Genomic DNA, 22,676 nt, shown 5'->3' with positions numbered 1-22,676 from the left:
GTGTGAGTGAGAGAGAAAAGAGAGACAAGGCTTGTAAAAGGGATAGACTGGGACAATAATCAAAAATAACTCATATATATTTGATACAGGGCCTTTCACATCAAGACATCTCAGGTACTTAACAGGATATACTGTAAAGTGCAGTGACTGAGCTTTGTAGGTAAACACGGCAGCCATGAGAACTTTAACGTCCACCTGAACAGTCCTCCCCAAGCACTGCCCTGGAGTGTGACTCCACTCACTCCCATTTACCTGCATTTTCCTCAATTCCAGTTAGGCCATCTGGAAACCCTTAACTTCAGTCACAGCACTGAGGTCCGGGGCACCACACTGGTTTTCACAGAGACTGTTTTCTTGGGGGGGGGGGGGGGGGAGGAGAGGTGGTCGCTGAATCCACGATTTCCTGTTGGCCCATCTTAACAGTCATGGAAATATGTCTCTGCCAGTAATGTGCATCCGAATCCGATTGTCTTTACAAATTGTGGAGTCCTGTAGCTCAGTGGTTAGAGCACTCACCTCGCAAGCGAGACCTGTGTTCGATTCTCAGGAAGGACAAAATGTTGGGCAAGTTTCCTAACTCCACATGCCTCTCCTAGCAGTAAATTGTTAGTCAATTGGTGGATCGTTTTTCCGGGTTTAATAATTCCTTGAAAAAATATCATAATAATAATCTGGTCACTCAAACTACAATTGTTCGTGGGACGCTGCTGTGTGCAATTGGCTGCCGCTTTTCGCCTAGTCAATTCACTTTACAGTATATTCTGTGAAAAGCTTTGAGACGTCTCAAAGAAGTGATGAGGCAATATATCAAATGCAAGGCTTATTATTAGGATTATTAATGCAAATTTGCATTTATATACTATCTTTCAAGTCAGGAGGACATCCCAAGGCACTGGAGAGTCGAGGTAGATGGGAGGAGGAGGTGGCAACGAGGAAGGTGCTTAAATGGCCCTTAAAGGAGGCGAGGGAAGGGGTGAGGCTGAGGGACTGTGAGATGGAGTTCCAGAGAGTGGGGCAGACACGCTGACTGCTGATGGTGGGGTGCGTGGGGATGTGAAGCAGGCCGGTACCTGCTGAGCGGAGGGAGCGACCAGGTTAGTACTGTTTGTTGTCGAGTGAAAAGCTTGAATATCAACATCTAAATTCCCAAACAGCAATCAGAGGCAGTTATAGGTGAAGCTTGACATTTACAGCCACACTGGAATGTCACTTTTATCCCAATCACAAGGAACAGAGTCACTGCTCAATGGTGACTCGAGAACAACCAGGAATACAAGTTACATCTCAGTCTCTGTGCTGTATTCTTTACAACGATTTAAGATTCTTTAGTCACTGACAAAAACCTTTTTAATACCGTAGCCAGTCGCAGCCCCTACTGTCCCGACCACAGCACTGCCAGCAGGTGAGAGTCCAGCCGCTCCTTCAGGGGGAGAAACAAGGAAAAAAGCGACTTTTTAGTGATAATTTATCAATTCCAACAAAGTTAACACTTTCCCTCAATTCATTTGGCCACGTTTTGCCCACAAATATACGGTCAATTCACTTTTCAGTACATTCTGTAAAGCGCTTTGAGACGTCTAGAAGACGTGAAAAGCGCTATATCAAATACAAGGATTATTATTATTTATTATTTCTGAACTTTGTTAAAATGAGGGGTGTGGGTTCAAGCCCCATGTCGAGACTCTCAAGTTGTGTCTAGGCTTAGGCTCTTGTTCAGGACTGCGGGGTTGGGGCGGGGGACACTACATGACAGACAAACACAATCACTGCATTTGGTTTTGATTAGCCGAGTCTCTGCCACATGCGGAAACCAATAACCGTGCATAGAATTCCATGCATCCCACCTACACATGGAAATCCCAGAGATAGATCGTTGGGATGGAATGCGCTCTCTCCCTGGAGGGAAGCATCCTGCTTACCTAATTCCAGAAAGTATTAGGTGCAGGTTGGCAAGAGCCAAGGATTGGGGACCCGAGAGTTTGCGTTGGAATAACTGTTGGGAGTCTAACCAGCTAACACCGCATAGCTTGTCATTGATATCGCTGTCTGGCAAGCTTTCTCGCTGCTTGTACAGCTAGGGCCACCCTACCGGTAGGGCTTTGGCTTGCAGGATTAACAGGAGCTGAGTGGGATTATTCGCTGCCCCAGTGACTGATTTGCCCTTCCAAGTCCTGCTGATGAGCTAGGCTTGGCTGGGCTGTGATCAGCAGTGCCATGGAACACACCGGAACTGCCTTACTCAGGAACCGCACCGACAGAGGCTCAATTCCAACATTCCGTTGCCAAACATGTCACCTTGGACCAGTTCAACTCCAAGGAGATCCCACTTCCCTCCCCTCCCCAAAGAGGATAGAATCAAAGAATATTACAGCAGAGAAAGAGGCCTTTCAGCCCATCATATCTGTATCAGCTCTTTCGAAGAGTTATCCAATCAGTCCCACTCCCCCATTCTCTCCCCATATACTTGCAATTTTTTTCCTTTTCAAGTACCTATCTAATCCCATTTTGAAAGCTGTCATTGAATGGGTTTCCTCAACCCTTTCAGGCAGTGCATTCCAGACCATAACAACTCTCTGTGTAAAAAATTCTCCTCTCTCCCCCCTCTGGTTCTTTTGCCGATTAACTTAAATCAGTGTCCTCTGGTTACCTAGCCTCCTGCCAGTCATAGAATCGTATAGCACAGAAGGAGGCCATTCAGCCATCATGCCCGGCTCTTGAAAGAACTATTCAAATTATTCCCACTCCTCCGCTCTCTCCTCATACCCTCGCAAATTTGTCCTTCCCAGATATCTATCCATCTCCTTTTTGAAAGTGCATTCCAGATCCAAACAACTCGCTGTGTGAAAAGATTTCTCCTCATCTCCCCTCCGGTTCTTATGAAAACCATCCTGAATCTGTGTCCTCTGGTTACCAACACACCCGCCAGTGGAAAACAGCTTTTCTCCGTGGAAACCCTGGGGTGCAGGTTGGAAGGGGAGGGGTGCAACAAGGAAGATTTTGAGGTGGATCTTAAAGGAGGCGAGGAAACGGGTGAGGCTGAGGGACTGCGAGATGGAGTTCCAGAGAGTGGGGCAGACACGCTGACTGCTGATGGTGGGGTGCGTGGGGATGTGAAGCAGGCCGGTACCTGCTGAGCGGAGGGAGCGACCAGGTTAGTACTGTTTGTTGTCGTGTGAAAAGCTTGAATATCAACATCTAAATTCCCAAATAGCAATCAGAGGCAGTTATAGGTGAAGCTTGACATTTACAGCCACACTGGAATGTCACTTTTATCCCAATCACAAGGAACAGAGTCACTGCTCAATGGTGACTCGAGAACAACCAGGAATACAAGTTACATCTCAGTCTCTGTGCTGTATTCTTTACAACGATTTAAGATTCTTTAGTCACTGTCAAAAGCCTTTTTAATACCGTAGCCAGTCGCAGCCCCTACTGTCCCGACCACAGCACTGCCAGCAGCTGAGAGTCCAGCCGCTCCTTCGGGGGGAGAAAGAAGGAAAAAAATAGTTGATTCTTTAGTGATTATAGAATATTACAGCACAGAAGAAGACCATTCGGCCCATCATGCCTGCGCCGACCGAAGCAGCTCTCTGTGTAACAAATGTTTTCCTCATCTCCCCTCTGGTTCTTTTGCCAATTATCTTAAATCTATGTTCCCCGATTAATGATCCATCGGCCAGTGGAAACAGTTTCTCCCTATTCACAGTATCAAATCCCCAACGTGAAAGGCAATATACAAATGTAATTTTGTAGTTGTCTCTCCTGATAACTGAAGTCCTTAATTCCTGGTATCATCATGGTAAATCTCCTTTGACCCTCTCCAAGGCCTTGACATCCTTCCTAAAGTGTGGTACCCAGAACTGAACACAGCCTCTAGCTGAGGCCTAACCAGTGTTTTATATAGAGGTTCATCATAACCTCTTTACTTTTGTATTCTATGCCCCTATTTATAAAGCCAAGGATCCCGTATGCTTTTTTTTAAAAACAGCTTTAGCTACTTGACCTGTCACCTTCAAAGATTTGCTTATTTGGACCTCTCTTTTCATTCACCCCCTTTTAAGATTGTACCATCAGCTTATATTGCCTCTTCTCATTCTTCCTCCCAAAATGCATTACTTTGCATATTTCCACATTAAATTTCATCTGCCACGTGTCTGCCCATGTTACCAGTCTGTCTAAATCTGTCTGCAGTCTGTTACTATCCTCCTCATTGTTTACTACTTTTCCTACCTTTGTATCATCTGCAAACTTGGGAATTGTACTCCCTATACCCAAGTCCAGGTCATTTATATAGATCACAAACACCAGTGGTCCCAATACCGATTTTTTGGGGGACACCACTGTACACTTTCCTCCAGTCAGAAAAACAACCGTTCATCACCACTCTCTGCTTTCCGTCTCCCAGACAGTTCTGTATCCGCTGCCACTGTCCCTTTAATACCGGGGGCTTCTATTTTGCTTATAAGTCGCTTAAATAGCACTTTATCAAATGCCTTTTGGAAATCCATATCAACTACATCAACTGCACTACCTTCATCCACCCTTTCCATTATTTCATCAAAATCTCTATCAGGTTTGTCAGACATGATTTGCCTTTAACAAATCCGTGTTGGCTGTCCTTTATTAACCCATATTTTTCTAAGTGAAAATTAATTTTGGCCCGGATTGTCGTCTCTAGTGGAAACAATTTCTCCCTATCTACTCTATCAAAACTGCTCATAATTTTGAACACCTCTATCGAGTCCCCCCTTAACCTTCTCTGCTCCAAGTAGAACAATTCCAGCTTCTCTCATTTCTTCACATAACTAAAGTCCCTCATCCCTGGTACCATTCTGATAAATCTACTCTGCACCCTCTCCAAGGCCTTGATATCCTTCCTAAAGTGTACTCCCCAGAACTGGACATAATACTCCAGCTGAGACCTAACCAATGACCTATAAAGGGATAGCAGACCTTCCTCGGTTTTGTAATCTTTGCTTCCATTGATAATGGAGTCCTGTAGCTCAGTGAATAGAGCACTCGCCTCTGAAGCGACAGACCTGGGTTCCATTCCCGGCATGGTGAAACGTTGGGCAAGTTTCCTTACTCCACACGCTTCTCGCTTTTATAATTCCGTCAAAAAAATAAAAAATTGTTCAATTCAATTCACAACTGTTTGTGGGACACTGTTGTGCGCAATTAGTTGCTGCGTTTCGCCCACAAAATATAAAGTCAATTCACTTTACAATAAAGTTTGTGCAGAGCTTTGAGACGTCTCAAAGATGTGATAAGACGCCATATCAAATGCAAGGATTATTATTCTTATAAAGCCAAGGATCCCGTATGCTTTTTTATGTGAACCCCCAGGTCTTTCTGCTCCTGTACCCCATTTAATACGGGACCATTTACTCTGTATTGCCTCTCCTCATCCTTCCTCCAAAAATGAATCACCTCATACTTCTCTGCAGTATACACCCAACAGTATAACAGGTCCCCTCTTCTGCTCCTTACCTTCTAACCAATAGCTTCCTTTTTTGATCCCTCTAGCACATCATCACTTTCCAGGGCTGTAACAGCACCTTTGATCAATGCGGCCACCCGCTACTCTTTTTCCTTCCCTGTCCCGCCTGAATACATTGTAACCAGGAATATTAAGATGCCATTCATGCCCTTGTTTGAGCCAAGTCTCCGTTATTGCCACTACATCATAATCCCACGTGCGCCTGCAGCTCACTTACCTTGTTTATCCCACTCCGTGCATTTACGCACGTGCACTCCAAACCTGCCTTTGGTTGCTTTGCAATTCTCCCCTCTCTAATCCCTCCTCTTTCTGGACTACTCTTTATTCCTAAATTATTGGTCTCTACCAGTCGTCTATGTTCCCTGAATCTCCTCTCTGATGTTATATGCTGGTTCTCTTCCACCTTCTAAATTTGTTTAAACCATCCCCTACAGCACTAGTCAACCTCCCCATGAAGACATTGGTCCCAGCCTTGTTCAGATGCAGCCCGTCTACCTTGCACAGGTCCCACCTGCCCCAGAACTGGTCACAAAGCCCCAGGAATCTGAAGCCCTCCTTCCTGCACCATTTCCCCAGCCACACATTAATCTGTTTATCTTGCTGTTCCTATATACACTACCACATGGCAAATGGAAGTAATCCAGAGATTACACCTTTGAGGTTGTGCTCTTTAGTTTCATCCTGAGCTCCTGAAAGTCTGCCTGTGGGACCTCAACCCTTTTCGTTCCTACATACATTGGTTCCAACATGGAACACAACTTCTGGCTGTTCCCCTCCCAACACAGAAAGTTCTACACCCGTTCTGCATCCTCCACCCTGGCACCAGGGAGGCAACACACCATGTGAGGCAACACACCATGTGAGACAACACACCATGTGAGACTCATGACTACAGATGCAGAAACTCCTGTCTATCCCCCGAACTGTTGAATCCCCAATGACAAAAGCATTGCTCCACTTCCCTGTGGAGTTGTTTGCCCCACTCTGCCGTGGACTTGCCTAAGATTGCCCTCCCCCGAGGGGTCGTCACCCTCACAGTATTCAGCACAGAAATCCTGTTTGTGAGTGCCACACTCCCGGGGGATCTCTGCACTGCCTGTCTCTGCTTCCGACCAATGCCGGGTGGTCACCCACTCACTCTCCTCCTGAACTCCCTGTGGCCGTGGGGTGATCACCTCCTGAAACGTACGATCCATAAAGGCTTCAGCTTCCCGTATGCACTGCAGTGACACCAGCCTCTCCTCAAATTCAGAAACCCTGAGCTCAAGCTCGAGCAGCCGGAGACACTTTCTGCACACGTGGTTGTCCAGTACAAGCGAAGAACAATCACTGCGTGTGGAGTCTGGAAACTGGCCCAACATTTCGCCTTCCGTGAATCAAACCCAGGTCCTCTCGCTTGCAAAGTAAGTGCTCTAACCACTGAGCTACAGGACTCCACAGCTCTGACAGCCCAGCTCTAGAATAGCCTATGTATTCCATACAACACTCTGTTGAGATGCTAAAGAATATGCCTTGAGCAGCGATCTTCTTCTGCAAGAAACTTAGTGAACAATTCTCTGGGGAAGGGTTGGCGTGGGCGACTGTAATTAGCCACCTCCCCCCCACTACCATAGTGAGTTTGTTACTAGGCCTCAATTAAGAAATACCTCGTCGCTACACTAGGAAGATGGGGTTGTTGTGCTGGAAGGATGAGATAAGATGGGGCAATGGGCTTCTTACCTGCCGCCAAACCACTTGCTGCTATTCCTCCTGCGTTGGCTGCTAAGGTTCCTGCCCCAATTCCAGCAGCACTGAGCCCCAAAGGAACACCCACCACTCCAGCAACTGTGAGAGAGAGAGAGAGAGACAGAAAATGGATAGACTGGAACAATAATCAAAAATAACTCTTAGATTTGATAGAGAGCCTTTATACCAGGACATCTCAGGTACTTAACAGGATATACTGTAAAGTGCAGTGACTGTGCTTTGTACGTAAACACGGCAGCCATGAGATCTTTGGTGTCTGTTGGGAGTGTAGGAGTAATGTTGACATTAGACTTAGCAACTCCGTGTAATAGGATTGGAAGATTGTTCTTCACAATATAATACAGATTTGCATTTATATACCACCTTTCACATCAGGAGGACATCCCAAGGCGCTGCAGAGTCGAGGGGTTGCCCCTGAGGTGTGGGCTGCATGTGGGAGGGAGGAGGGGACAACGAGGAAGGTCTTTAGACGGACCTTAAAGGAGGTGAGGGAAGGGGTGAGGCTGAGGGACTGCGAGATGGAGTTCCAGAGAGTGGGGCAGACATGCTGACTGCTGATGGTGGGGTGCGTGGGGATGTGAAGCAGGCCGGTACCTGCTGAGCGGAGGGAGCGACCAGGTTAGTACTGTTTGTTGTCGAGTGAAAAGCTTGAATATCAACATCTAAATTCCCAAACAGCAATCAGAGGCAGTTATAGGTGAAGCTTGACATTTACAGCCACACTGGAATGTCACTTTTATCCCAATCACAAGGAACAGAGTCACTGCTCAATGGTGACTCGAGAACAACCAGGAATACAAGTTACATCTCAGTCTCTGTGCTGTATTCTTTACAACGATTTAAGATTCTTGTCACTGACAAAAGCCTTTTTAATACCGTAGCCAGTCGCAGCCCCTACTGTCCCGACCACAGCACTGCCAGCAGCTGAGAGTCCAGCCGCTCCTTCAGGGGGAGAAAGAAGAAAAAAAAGTTGACTCTTTAGTGATTATAGAAAGAGGCCATTCAGCCCATCATGCCTCTGCCAACTCTTTGAAGAGCTCTTTGTAGGTCCCGCTCTTTCCCCATACCCCTGCAAATCTTTCCTTTTCTAGTAACTATCTAATTCCCTTTCGAAAGTTGTTATTGAATCGGTTTCCACCACCCTTTCAGGTAGTTCTTTCCAGACCATTAACAACTCTCTGTGTAAAAATGTTTGTTCATCTCCCCTCTGGTTCTTTTGCCAATTATCTTAAATCTATGTGCCCTGGTTACTGATCCGCCGGCCAGTGGAAACAGTTCCTCCTTATCTACTCTATCAAAACCCCTCATAATTGTGAACAGCTCTATTAAATCCCCACTTAACCTTTTCTGTTCTAAGGAGAACATTCCCAACGTCTATAGACTCTCCACATAGCTAAAGTCCTTCATCCCTGGAACATTCTAGTAAATGTCATCCATCCTAAAGTGTGGCGCGCAGAAATGGACACAAGACTACAACAAGAAGATTCCATTTATAGAGAGCCTTTCACGTCGGGAGGACGTCCCAAGGCGCTGGACAGTTGGGTCAGGACCCGAGCAGGGGGGAAATAGTCAGGGTGAGGGGAGGGAAGGGAGGGAGCGAGGAGGGGGTAGAGTCGAGAGGGGAGCTGAAGGCACGGTCAAAGAGAAAGATCTTGAGACCGGCCTTGAAGGAGGAAAGGGAGGAAGCGGCGAAGGCACTGGGGGATAGAGTTCCAGAGCCTCGGGGCTGAGAGGCTGAAGGCCACCGATGGTAGGGCGGTTGGGGCGGGGGATGCGGAGCAGACCGAAGCCAGAGGAACGGAGGGTACAGACAGGTAAGTAGGGGGATAGTAGGTCGGAGAGGTAGGAGGGAGCAAGGCCGCAAATGGCCTTGTAGGTGAGAATCTTGAATACTGCAGCTGAGGCCTAACCAGTGTCTTATAAAGGGATAATAGAACTTTTGTACTCTATGCCTCTATTCATAATGGAGTCCTGTAGCTCAATGGATAGAACATTCAACCTCGCAAGCAAAAGACCAGAATTAAATTCAAGGCAGGGCGAAATGTTGGGTAAGTTTCTTTACTCCAGATGCCTCTGTTTACCTAGTAGTAAGTAGGAACCCTGTTGGTGGTCAATTGGCGGATCGATTTTATAATTTCTTCAAAAAATATTAATAAAGTGATCACTTCAATCCACGACTGCATATGGGACACTGCTGTTCACAATTGGCTGCCACGTCTTGCCCACAAAATATACAGTTGATTCACTTTACAGTATATTTTATGTAGCGCTTTGAGACATTTCACAAATGTGATAAGTGGCTATATCAAATGCAAAGATTATTATTATAAAGGCAAGGATCCCATAAGCTTTCTTATGTGAACCCCTGGGTCTCTCTGCTATTGTACCCCATTTTAAAACTGTACCATTTATTGTATATTGCCTCGCCTCATTCTTTCTCCCAAAGGGTCTCACCTCACACTTCCCTCCATTAAACTTCATCTGCCATGTGTCTGCCCAATCTGTCTATGTCCTCCTGCAGTTTGCTACCATCCTCCTCACTGTTTACCACTTTCATCTGCAAACTTTAAATTTTGCTCTCTATACCCAAGTCCAACTCATTTACATATATCAAAAAGAGCAGTGGACCCTGGGGGACACCACTGTATACTTCCGTCCAGTCTGAAAAACCATCATTCACCATTACCCTCTGCTTTCTGTCTCCCAGCCAATTTAGTATTTATACTGCCCTACCATCAGTGGTCGGGCCTTCAGCCTCTCAGCCCGTAGGCTCTGGAACTCTATCCCCCAGTGCCTTCACCTTGCTTCCTCCCTTTCCTCCTTCAAGGCCGGTCTCAAGACCTTTCTCTTCAGCCGTGCCTTCAGCTCCCCTCTCGACTCTCTACCCCCTCCTCGCTCCCTCCCTTCCCTCCCCTCACCCTGACCATTTCCCCCCTGCTCGGGTCCTGACCCAACTGTCCAGCGCCTTGGGATGTCCTCCCGACGTGAAAGGCGCTCTATAAACGCAATCTTGTTGTTGTTGTCACTGGCCCTTTTATTTCATGGGCTTCAATTTTGCTAACTAGTCTATTATGTGCATCTTATCAACCACTTTCTGAAAGTCCGTATACAACAACAATAAATAATAATATCATTATTAACAACAACAAATTACACTTGTAGAGCGCCCTTCAAGTCAGAAAGACGTCCCAAGCGCTGGACAACCAGGAATTTTGGTCCTGAGCTGGGAATTAGGGTCAGAAGAGCTAACGAGCAATGGGAAGCCTTCAAGGAGGAGATAGTTCGGGGACAGAACAAATACATTCCCACAAAGGGGAAAGGTAGGGCATCCAAACCTCCCTGGATGAATAAGGAAATTGGGATTATAATAAACCAGAAAAAGGAGGCTTATGATAAATGTCAGGTCCAAAATACAGAAGATAATCAAATAGAATATAGAAAGGAAAGAGGAGAACTAAAAAAGGAAATAAGAGGGGCAAAGAGATTGTATGAGAAAAAATTAGCGGGTAACATAAAAGGGAATCCTAAGATATGTTATAAGCATATAAGGAATAAAAGATTGGTCAAAGGTGGAGTGGGTCCAATTAGGGACCAAAGAGAAAATCTTCTTGTGGAGGCAGAGGGCATGGCTGACGTACTGAATGAGTACTTTGCATCTGTCTTCACAAAAGAAGATGATGCAGCCAATGCCACAGTATAGGAGAAGAAGCTTGGAAAATTGGTAAAATAAGAATAATTTGAGAGAAAGTACCAAAAAGATTGTCGGTGCTCAAGGTAGATAAGTCATCCGGTTCGGACGGGATGCATCTAGGTTACTGAGGGTGGAAATAACGGAGGCTCTGGCCACAATCTTTCAATCCTCCTTGGAAACCGGGATGGTGCCAGAGGACTGGAGGGTTGTAAAAGTTACTCCCCTGTACAAAAAGGGGCAGAAGGATAAACCGGGAGCTACAGGCCAGTCAGCCGAACTAATGTCAGTAGTGGGAAAACTATAATCCGGGACAAAACAAATTTTCACTTAGAAAAATATGGGTTAATAAGGACAGCCAACACGGATTTGTTAAAGACAAACCATGTCTAACAAACCTGATAAGAGTTTTTTGATGAAGTAACGGAGAGGGTGGATGAAGGTAGTGAAGTTGATACTTATGTGGATTTTCAAAAGGTATTTGATAAAGTTCCACATAAGAGACTTGTAAGCAAAATAGAAGCCCCGGTATTAAAGGGACAGTGGCAGCGGATACAGAACTGTTTGGGAGACAGAAAGCAGAGAGTGGTGGTGAACGGTTGTTTTTCTGACTGGAGGGAAGTGTACAGTGGTGTCCCCCAGGGATCAGTATTGGGACCTCTGCTGTTTGTGATCTATATAAATGACCTGAACTTGGGTCATCAGAGCCCACTATGGTCCTGTTGGGTTCGATGCCCCAATCTACGGGATAATGCCATCCACCTGACCGCTCCCGGTCCCCGCGTGCGCACTATGGCTGCCGCTATGACCCGAGCCCCCTCACCCCCTCCCTCCCTCCCCCCTCCTCTCTCCCCCCAAACCCTCCCCCTCTCCATCTCTCCCGCTCTCTCCTCCTCTCTCTCCGTCCCTCTCGTCTTCTATCCCCACTTGACCCTCCCACAACCTCCCTCTGTTCCAGTCTGGGAATCCTCCGCCGGGCTCACCGCGGCACTCGGCGTTGGCTGTCCAGCAGCAGCCACACCGACTGCCCCATTCCCCACCACACTCGCCAGCCACCCCGGACACAGACCCGGGGAGTCAACCTCTCCTCCCTCATCCCCATTCCCCCCACCCCTGCCTCACAACCTGGACCCCCCTCCCCTCCCACACACCCTTCTGTCAACCGCTCCCTCCACATCGGACTGCAAAATGTCCGCTCCCTCTGCAACAAGGCCCTGGTCATCAACGATCTCATCCTTGATGAGAACGTTGATATCATGGCCTTGACAGAAACGTGGCTCACCCCAGGCGACACCTTCCCCCTCACGGAGGCCACGCCACCCGGCTACACCTCCCACCACATCCCCCGCCCCAACCGCCGTGGCGGTGGTGTTGCCCTTATCTCAAGGACACCACTTGCCCTATCCCCTTACTCCACTGGCTCTTTCCCCTCCTTCGAGCACCTCACCCTCTCCCACCCCTCATTCCTCTCCCTTAAAATCCTCCTCCTCTACCGGCCCCCTAAAACCTCTCCCACCTTCATCTCTGACATTTCAACACTCCTCACATCTCTTTGCCTCTCCTCTGATCGCCTCATCATCCTGGGCGACTTTAACCTACACTTCACCCCCTCCTGCTCCATCTCCACAGACTTCTCTTCCCTGCTCTCCTCACTCAACCTTTCCCTACACATAAACTCCCCCACTCACAGTCACGGCCACCCACTCGATTTGGTGATCACCCGGGGCCTCAGTGTCTCGGATGTCACTATTACCGACAAGGCCATCTCCGACCACTACTTCATCTCCTTCACCACCTCCACCCCCCTCCCCACCTCCACCAGACCCACCACCATCTTCTACCGCCCTTGGAAGAAGTTACCCCCACAATCCCTAACCGATGCCTTGGAGTCCTCTGAACTCCTCTCCCTCTGGCCTTCAACCCTCACCGACCCCTCTTCTCCTCTCTCCCTCCTCCACAATACCCTCTCCTCCACACTCGATACTCTTGCCCCCATCACTTCCCGCACTGTCTCCTACTCCCGCTCCTCCCCCTGGTACACCACCCACCTCCGCTCACTGAAATGCCAGGTGCGGGCTGCTGAACGCACCTGCGTCAAATCTGGCCTAACGGTCCACCGACAAATCTGGCTGGACCTCCTCAAAATTTACCGCTCCACTCTAGCCTCGGCCAAGTCGTCCTTCTACTCCAGGATAATCCTGGAGGCGAAGAACAACCCCAGGCTACTGTTTTCCACCACATCCCGACTCCTCCGTCCCCCCCGCCACCCCGCGCAGGTCATCTCCTCCAACCTTCACTGCGAGGAGATGCTGGATTTCCTTGAATCCAAGATCAAGGGAATCCGCTCCGCGGTCACTTCCCCTCCAACTTCCACCCACCACCCACCCCTTCCCTCCCACACTCCGACTCCTACCCATCCTCCCCTACACACCTTCGTACCCGTTTCCCCACCCTCTGTCACTGAACTCATCCTATCCCTAAAACCAACCACCTGCTCCCTTGACCCCATCCCCACTCCACTCCTTATCTCCCAGCTCCATTTTCTTGCCCCACACATCACTGACATCATAAACCTGTCCCTCTCCTCTGGCTCTGTCCCCATTCCATTAAAAACTGCCATCATCACGCCCACCCTGAAAAAACCCTCCCTTGATGCGTCGCAGCTATCAAGCTACCGGCCCATCTCCAACCTCCCCTTTCTCTCCAAGGTCTTGGAAAGAGTTGTCGCCTCCCAACTGCGCTCTTTCCTTCCACCCATTCTCTTTTTGAACCCCTTCAGTCAGGTTTCCGTGCTGCTCATAGCACAGAAACTGCCCTGGTCAAGGTCACCAATGATATCCTGACCATCTGTGACCAGGGCTCCCTCTGTCTCCTCGTCCTCCTCGACCTATCGGCAGCATTCGATACGGTCGACCACGCTATCCTACTCCACCGCTTGTCCTCCCACCTCAACCTTCAAGGCACTGTCCTTGAATGGTTTAGGTCGTACCTTTCCACCGTCTTCACTTCGTCTCAACGAATGGCTTCTCCTCCACCCCCCGTACTGTCTCATGTGGTGTCCCTCAGGGCTCTGTCCTCGGTCCCCTCCTCTTCACCCTCTATATGCTCCCCCTGTGGTGACATCATCCGCAAACATGGGGTTAACTTCCACATGTATGCGGATGACACCCAACTCTACCTTTCCTCCTCTACTCTCAACTCCACGACCACCGATGTCCTGACAGCTGCCTGTCCGACATCGAGTCCTGGACGAGAGACAACTTTCTTCAGCTCAACGTGCGAAAAACCGAGGCCCTCCTGATTGGCTCACGTCAGCGCCTCCGCACCTCAGGCGCTGACACCATCAGCATCCAAGGCTGCACTCTCCACCTCTCAAAGCCAGTCAGGAACCTCGGCGTTTTGTTCGACCCTGAGCTGTCCTTTCTCCCTCACATCCGCACCACAACTGGCACCGCCTTCCATCACCTCCGGAATATCGCCAGACTACGGCACTACCTCACCCCTCACGCTGCTGAAACCCTGGTTCACGCCTTTGTCACCTCAAGGCTGGACTATGGGAACTCTCTCCTCGCCGGCCTTCCCGCCACCTCCCTCCACAAGCTGCAGGTCATTCAGAACTCTGCAGCTCGTGTACTGTCCCGCACCAGGCTTCGGACCACATCACTCCCACCCTCGCTCGCCTCCACTGGCTCCCCATCCCCCAGAGGATTGATTTCAAGATCCTCATCCTCACCTACAAGGCCATTCACGGCCTTGCTCCCTCCTACCTCTCCAACCTACTATCCCCCTACCTACCTGCCCGTACCCTCCGTTCCTCTGGCTCCGGTCTGCTCCACGTCCCCCGCCCCAACCGCCCTACCATCGGTGGTCGGGCCTTCAGCCTCTCAGCCCCAGGCTCTGGAACTCCATCCCCCAGTGCCTTCGCCTTGCTTCCTCCCTTTCCTCCTTCAAGGCCGGTCTCAAAACCTTTCTCTTTGACCGTGCCTTCAGCTCCCCTCTCGACTCTCTTCCTCCTCCTCGCTCCCTCCCTTCCCTCCCCTCACCCTGACCATTTCCCCCCTCCTCTCTCCCTCCCTTCCCTCCCCTCACCCTGACCATTTCCCCCCTGCTCGGGTCATGACCCAACTGTGCAGCGCCTTGGGACGTCCTCCTGACGTGAAAGGCGCTTTATAAATGGAATCTTGTTGTTGTTGTTGTTGTATAGGGAGTACAATTCCCAAGTTTGCAGATGATACAAAGGTAGGAAAAGTAGTAAACAGTGAGGAGGATAGTAACAGACTGCAAATGGACATAGACAGACTGGTAACGTGGGCAGACACGTGGCAGATGAAGTTTAATGTGGAGAAATGTGAAGTGATGCATTTTGTGAGGAAGAATGAGAGGCAATATAAGCTGATGGGACAATCTTAAAGGGGGTGAAGGGACAGAGAGACCTGGTAAATCTTTGAAGGTGGCAGAAGAGGTGTTAAAGCTGTTAAAAAAGCACACTATTTCTGTGGCTTTATAAATAGGGGCATAGAATACAAAAGTCAGGAAGGTTAAGGGGAGATTTAATAGACGTGTTCAAAATTATGAGAGGTTTTGACAGAGTTGACAGAGAGAAGCTGTTTCCGCTTCTAGAGATGATAATTCGGGACAAACATATTCAGGACAAACATATTTCCGCTCCCCGATTACCCCAGTCCTTGCAACTGCACTGGCTGCCTGTCCCAGAGAGGATCGACTTCAAGATCCTCACCCTTGTCTTCAAATCCCTCCACTCCTCTGCACCCCCCCGACCTCTCTGACCTCCTCTAACCTCACAACAGTGCTCGTTGCCTTCGCTCCACGGATCTGGCCTCCTCCTTGTCCCCCGAATCCTCTGCTCCACCATCGGCGGCGGTGTCTTCAGCCACTATGCCCTGAGGCTCTGGAACTCCCTTCCTCATTCCCTTCGCCTCGTCCCCCTCTCTTCCCACTTTAAGGTCTTGGCTGAAGACCTTTCTTTTTGACCAGGCTTTTGGTCACCTTCCTCTGCCTCCCCCTGGCTCCTCCCCCGGCCCGGGGATCCGTTACTGTGAAGCGCTCTGAGATGCCGTCCGGCGTGGAGGGCACTATATACATCCAAGTTGTTGTTGTTAACACCGATTTAAAATATTAGACATTACCTGAAAGGGTGGGAGAAGCTGATTGGATAACAACTTTTAAGAGAGAAGTAGGACAAGTGTGCAGGGCTATGGGGAGAAAGTGAGAGATGGGATTGAATTGGATAGCTTCCTTCAAAGAGCCGTCACAGACACGATGGGTCAAATGGCCTCCTAGCTGTATAATTCTATAATTCAGAAGGGGAGGATGGCAGGTGGTGGGAGGGCGGCTGAATGCACGATTAAAGAGGAATGTTTTCAGATGGGACTTCAAGGAGGCAAGAGAGGGGGTGAGGTGGAGGGATTGCGGGATAGAGTTCCAGAGTTTGGGGGCAGAGATGCTGAATGCCCGATTGCCAATGGTGGACGGGAAGCGCGGGGGACCTGAAGCAGGCTGGTTTCCGCTGACCGAAGGGAGTGGACAGGCTGATATGGGGTTAGGAGGTCGGAGAAGTACAGGGGAGCAAGACCATGGAGGGGCTTGAAGGCAAGAAAGAGGATTTTGTACTCAATTCTCTGAGGAATGGGGAGCCAGTGAAGGCAGGCAAGAACGGGGTGATAGGTTTCTGGAGGCTGGTGCGGGAGAGGACACGAGCTGCAGAGTTCTGAATAATCTGAAGCTTGTGGAGAGAAGAGTTGGGAAGTGCAGTGAGCAGGCAGTTAGCGTGGTAGTCAAGCTGGGATGAAATGAAAGCGTGGATCAGGGTCTCGGAGGCCTGCGGTGAGAGGCAGTAGCGAAAGCAGGCAATGTTGCGGAGATGTGGAAAGGCAGAACACTACATTATACACTACATCAACTGCACTACCTTCATCAATCCTCTCCTTATATCATCAAAGAACCCAATTAAGTTTGTCAGACACGATTTGCTTTTAACAAATCCATGTTGACTCATTGATTAACTTATGTTTTTCTAAGTGAAAATGAATTTTGTCCTGGATTATGGTCTCTAGAAGTTTCCCCACCACTGACGTTAGGCTGACTTGACCTGTAGTTACTAAGATTACCCCTCTCCTTTTTTGGACATTTGCAACCCTCCAGTCACTACTCCCATATCCAAGGAGGATTAAAAGATTGTGAGATTGTGGCCAGAGCCTCCGCTATTTCCACCCTAACTTACCATAGCAATCTAGGATGCATTCCATCTGGACCAGGTGATTTTACTTTGAGCGCTGATAACCTTTTAAGTACCTCCTCTTTTTCCATTTTTATCCTATCCAATTGCTTCTAGTTGAGTATCTTTACCTTTGATGGTTCCTTCTCCCTTTCCATAACTACTCTAAATCTAATGATATTATGATTGCTGTTATCCAGATGCATTCCCACTAAAACATACTGCACTTGCCCCTCTATTCCCTAGGACTAGATCCAGCACTGCTTCCTTCCTCATTGGGCTGAAAACATACTGATTGAGGACATTTTCCTGTATACATTTTAGGATTTCTTGCCCTCCATGCTCTTTACAGTTTTCGTCCCAGTCTATGTTTGGATAATTGAAGCACTTCATTATCACTAATCTATTGTTTCTATATTTTTCTGAAATCTGCTTGCAGATTTGCTCCTCTTTCTTCTTCCGACTATTTGTTGGTCTGCAGTATACCTGTGGAGTCCTGTAGCTCAGTGGTTAGAGCACTCGCTTTGCAAGTGAGAGACCAGAGTTCAATTCCAGGCAGAGGGCGAAACCTTGGGCAAGTTTCCTTACTCCACACAGAGCCTAATAATAATCCCTCCAAAAACCCAAAAAATAAAATTGGTCATTTCAATCTACGACTGTTTGTGGGACATTGCTGTGCGCAATTGGCTGCCGCGTTCGCCCACAAATATACAGTCAATTCACTTTACAGTGTGTTCTGTGAAGCGCTTTGGGACGTCCTTCCAACGTGAAAAGCGCTATATCAAATGCAAGGATTATTATTATTATACACCTAGCAGCATAAGAGCTTCTCTTCTGCTCCTTACCTTCTAACCAAACAGATTCTGTTTTTGATCCTTCAAGCACATCATCACTCTCCAGGGCTATAACATTATCTTTGACTGTCACCCGCTCCTCTTTTTCCTTCCCTATCTCTCTTGAATGCATTGTAGCCAGGAATGTTAAGCTGCCTGTTGGATACTGTTTGCAGTGAGAGTCTTCAGACGAATGAAAGTTTCATAAAAAGTTTTATTCAGTCCTGCAAACAGCTGCAGTCCAGGCACAACTTCCTCAGACCCTCATGGCTGCAGAGAGCTTGTAAAACTGGTGTAAGCTGTTTATCATATCTTAGCTCACTATCACAACACCAAAGAAGGTCTTCTTGTTTTGAGTTCGATCAATGGTCTCCCACAATCCCCCCTTTTGCACTCAAAACAAAACGACACCACTTTACAAATAATAGGGACCAACCGGAGGTGATCCGTCATCATCCGTAGGGGTGCGCAGTGAATACAAGTGAGCACCTTTAGGAGAAGAGTACAAACGAGCGAGACACGAACGCACCAGCGCAAATAACAAAAACCATATCAAAAACATTATGACTTAATTCTTTTCAACACAGTTCGTAGTTTTCTCTTTCAGAGTTAAGCAGTCGCCCTGTAACTACCTCGAACGGACTGAGCCCAGTCGTTCGGTTGGGGGTTGCTCTTATGCTACAGAGCACAATTGGTAACGCTTGGGGCCTTGGGATACCCTGTAGCTGGTATTTGACCAATCTCTCTTTCAACTTGGCCTGTTGACTGAGGGTGGTAAGGACAGTGTAGACTCCACTTGATGTTAAGTATTCTGCAGACTTCTTGGCATACTGCTCCTGTGAAGCGTGTCCCTTGACCGGAATCGATCGAGCTTGGGAGTCCCCACCTCGGTATGTAGTCTTTACACAGAATTTTCGCTGTTTGGGTCGCTGTTGCTTTGCGTACCGGAGTAGCTTCAACCCATCTGGAGAATCTGTCCACAATTACCAATACATCAGAAAAACCTCGACTCTTGGGCAGGGAGATGTAATCAACCTGTATTTCCTGAAAGGGACCCATCGGGGCAGAGGGTCGAATTTGAGGCATTACCGTAATAGGACCTGGATTAATCTTTTGACATGGGACACATCTGTCCGCCACATTCTGGGCATGTTTCTTAAAGCCTTTTCCCCACCAATGTCTCGCAAATCTAGCCACCATCTGCTGAGGGGCTAGATGTTCCCAAGAGTGGATCTGTTGGGCCAAAAATGCCATTAAAGACTGGGGGGCTACTGTTCTTTGAGTGTCACGTTGTCGCCATATTCCATCTGAACCCAAATGCATTCCTTCTTCCATCCACGTCCATATCTCTTCCTTAGAACATTCAGCTTGCATCTTAGCAATTTCCGCACGTAAGCTTTTAATTTCTAATGATCGAATCCTACAACTGTCTTCATCGGTTTGAGGAGTCCTTTCTGCAGCTCTCTTGGCCGCCTCGTCCGCTTTTGCATTACCCTTAGCTTCATCCGCGTTTTCCTTCGTGTGGGCTTTGCACTTAAGTATCGCCGCCTTAGATGGTTTACTCATTGCTTCCAATAATGTCTGTACCTCTTTTCCATTACGAATGGGTGTACCGGTCACGGTTAGGTATCCTCTGCATCTCCAGATGCTTCCGAAGTCGTGAGCAACTCCAAATGCATACCTTGAGTCGGTATAAATGTTTACTGTTTTCCCTTCAGCCAGATTGCAGGCTTCGGTGAGAGCCCTTAATTCGGCTTGCTGAGCTGATGTTCCAGCCGGGTGGCAACCACTACCTTCCACACTTGAGAGGGTGGTTACTGCCCATCCCGCCTTCCGAATTCCATCCTTCGCCATGGACGAGCCATCGGTGAAAAATATCAAAGAAATCCTCCGGTAACATTATACAGTCATGTATGTTTTCCAAACAGTTTAGCACATCTACTCGATTTTCGTCCGATAACCCTTTCACCTTTCCTCCCCCCNTTATGCTCCTCGGGAATCGGGAGCATAACTGCAAGGTTAGTCGGCGTAGCTCGCACCAACCGAAGATTGGGGGCCTCGAGTATCGCTGTCCAACGAGTCCATTTTGCAGAAGTAACCTGTGATACCCGATTCATGGATAACATGGCATACACAGAATGAGGGCATTTAACCGTTAGTTCTTGGTCGAGTACCAACCTGGCTGTCAGCGTGACGGCTCTGCAAGTTGCTTCCATCGCACTTCCCCATCCACAGGCCACTGTGTCCAATTTGGCAGAATAGTAGCCAATGGGTCGTTGTTGATCACCGTGTTCCCGAGTAAGGACTGCTGTCACAAAACCGTTTGTCTCATTGACGAAGAGAGTATAAGGTTTACCCGTATCCGGAATACCGAGGGCATGTGCCGTTGCCAATGTATCCCAGAGATTTTTTAAAGGTGACCATCTGTTCCGAATTCAACTCGAAGGAGTCTTTAGAAGCTTTTCTTCCCTTCAGAATGTCATTCAGCGGTTGGGCCGGCTGGGTATAGCCTTCAACCCAAAACAGCTGCAGTCCAGGCACAACTTCCTCAGACCCTCATGGCTGCAGAAAGCCTGTAACCCGGTGTAAGCTGTTTATCATATCTGAGCTCACTATCACAACACCAAATAAGGTCTTCTTGTTTTGAGGTCGACCAATGGTCTCCCACACTGCCATTCCTGCCCTTGTTTCAGCCCAATCTCTGTTATTGCCACTACATCATAATCCCATGTGGTAATTTGTGCAGCTCACCAACAACAACAACATTACACTTGTAAAGCCAACTTATTTCTCCCACTCCAAACCTGCCTTTGCAATTCTCCCATATCTAATCCCTCCTCTTTCTGGACTACTCTTTATTCCAATGTTATTGGTCTCTACCAGTCCTCTATGTTCCCTGAATCTCCTCCATGATGTTACATCCTGGTTCTCTTCCACCCTCCAAATTAGTTTAAGCCCTCCGTGCAAGGACGTTGATCCCAGCCCTGTTCAGGTGCAGCCCGTCCACGTTGTACAGGTTTCACCTGCCCCAAAACTGGTCCCAAAGTCCCAGGAATCTGAAGTCCTCCGTCCTGCATCATTTCCCCAGCCACACATTAACCTGCTTTATTTTGCTTTTTCTATACACACTAGATGTGGCACTGGAAATAATCCAGAGAATACACCTTTGAGGTTGCACTCCTTAGTCTCCTCCTGAGCTCCTGAAAGTCTGTCTAAAGGACCTCAAGCCTTTTCGTTCCTAAATCCAACATGGAACATGACTTCTGGCTGTTCCCCTCCCAACACAGAAAGTTCCACACCCGCTCTGCATCCTCCACCCTGGCACCAGGGAGGCAACACACCATGTGAGACAACACACCATGTGAGACAACACACCATGTGAGACTCATAACTACAGCTGCAGAAACTCCTGTCTATCCCCCGAACTGTTGAATCCCCAATGACAATAGCATTGCTCCACTTCCCTGTGGAGTTGTTTGCCCCACTCTGCCGTGGACTTGCCTAAGATTGCCCTCCCCCGAGGGGTCGTCACCCTCACAGTATTCAGCACAGAAATCCTGTTTGTGAGTGCCACACTCCCGGGGGATCTCTGCACTGCCTGTCTCTGCTTCCGACCAATGCCGGGTGGTCACCCACTCACTCTCCTCCTGAACTCCCTGTGGCCGTGGGGTGATCACCTCCTGAAACGTACGATCCATAAAGGCTTCAGCTTCCCGTATGCACTGCAGTGACACCAGCCTCTCCTCAAATTCAGAAACCCTGAGCTCAAGCTCGAGCAGCCGGAGACACTTTCTGCACACGTGGTTGTCCAGTACAAGCGAAGGACAGTCACTAGTTGGTCATTTGACACCCAACAAGCAGAAGCTGCTGCCCTCTCTGCAAACCAAACACAGTGGATTCCAGGCACTGGATGTACAAACACAGGACCATGATTCCACACTTGGATACAATCACTACACTTGACAGCAATTCCCTGTGAAGCACTTTGAGACGGGCGCAGGATCAAATGCAATAATTTATCTCAAACAGAACGTAAGCTGCCAACTCCATTTGCGCGATGCTGCCCTGAAACAGAGGGCTTCACTGATGAAGTTTGCTAACCCTGGCTTTCAATAATCCTTACATTTGATATCAACCCTTCAACATCTTAAAGCTCTTCACAGGATTTACTGTAAAGTGTAGTGACTGTCTATTTTGTAGATGGATTCAATATTCCAAATAAAACAGGACAATATAATCTCTTTTTAATGCTTTACTGTGAGTTTCACTTGAGTTTTCTGGAGATGGTTGTATGTAATCGGCAACACAATGCGGTTTGACAACATGGCTTTTAACTGTCCTCAACTCCATCCGTCCTGTGCTCAAACACTTAGTGTCAGGGCCGTGCACTGGGCTGAGGGAAGGTCTCAGAACTGCACAATTAAGCAGCTTAACTTGTTTACCTTTTTATGCTAACGGCAGAGATCAGTCTACTCAGCCTATTCTTTTAGTCAGTGCCTCCTGAGAATAATCCTTGCGTTTGATATAGCACCTTATCACGTCTTTGAGATGTCTCAAAGCGCTTCACAGATTATACTGTAAAATTAATTGACTATATTTTGTTGACAAAAAGCAGCAACGGCAGCGAATTGTACTCAGCAATTGTACTCATTGTACTCCAGTCGTGGATTAACA

The 22,676-nt window shown here is 48.2% G+C and overlaps 1 protein-coding gene across 19 annotated transcripts in view; it reads right to left on the bottom strand.

Moving 5' to 3' along the window:
- Nucleotides 1-22,676, bottom strand: part of LOC103172292 (spidroin-1-like) — an 85,576-nt gene that overhangs the window by 33,021 nt on the left and 29,879 nt on the right. For 13 of the 19 annotated variants that reach the window (XM_042338883.1, XM_042338898.1, XM_042338882.1 and 10 more), the window contains 4 exons: nucleotides 8,102-8,188; nucleotides 7,220-7,324; nucleotides 3,412-3,477; nucleotides 1,355-1,420 (listed from right to left, as the gene is read on the bottom strand). In XM_042338883.1, the coding sequence (XP_042194817.1) occupies nucleotides 1,355-1,420; nucleotides 3,412-3,477; nucleotides 7,220-7,324; nucleotides 8,102-8,188 (324 nt within the window). Of the gene's footprint in view, nucleotides 1-1,354; nucleotides 1,421-3,390; nucleotides 3,478-7,219; nucleotides 7,325-8,101; nucleotides 8,189-22,676 lie in introns of all 19 variants that reach the window. The other 6 variants (XM_042338891.1, XM_042338886.1, XM_042338893.1 and 3 more) reach the window with 5 other exon arrangements.

Source organism: Callorhinchus milii, unplaced genomic scaffold (assembly GCF_018977255.1).
Source record: "Callorhinchus milii isolate IMCB2004 unplaced genomic scaffold, IMCB_Cmil_1.0 Scaffold10, whole genome shotgun sequence".
In the NCBI taxonomy this organism is placed as follows: domain Eukaryota; kingdom Metazoa; phylum Chordata; class Chondrichthyes; order Chimaeriformes; family Callorhinchidae; genus Callorhinchus; species Callorhinchus milii.
The sequence above is the reverse complement of the archived record's forward strand: the minus strand, read 5'-3'. Positions and strand labels throughout refer to the sequence as shown.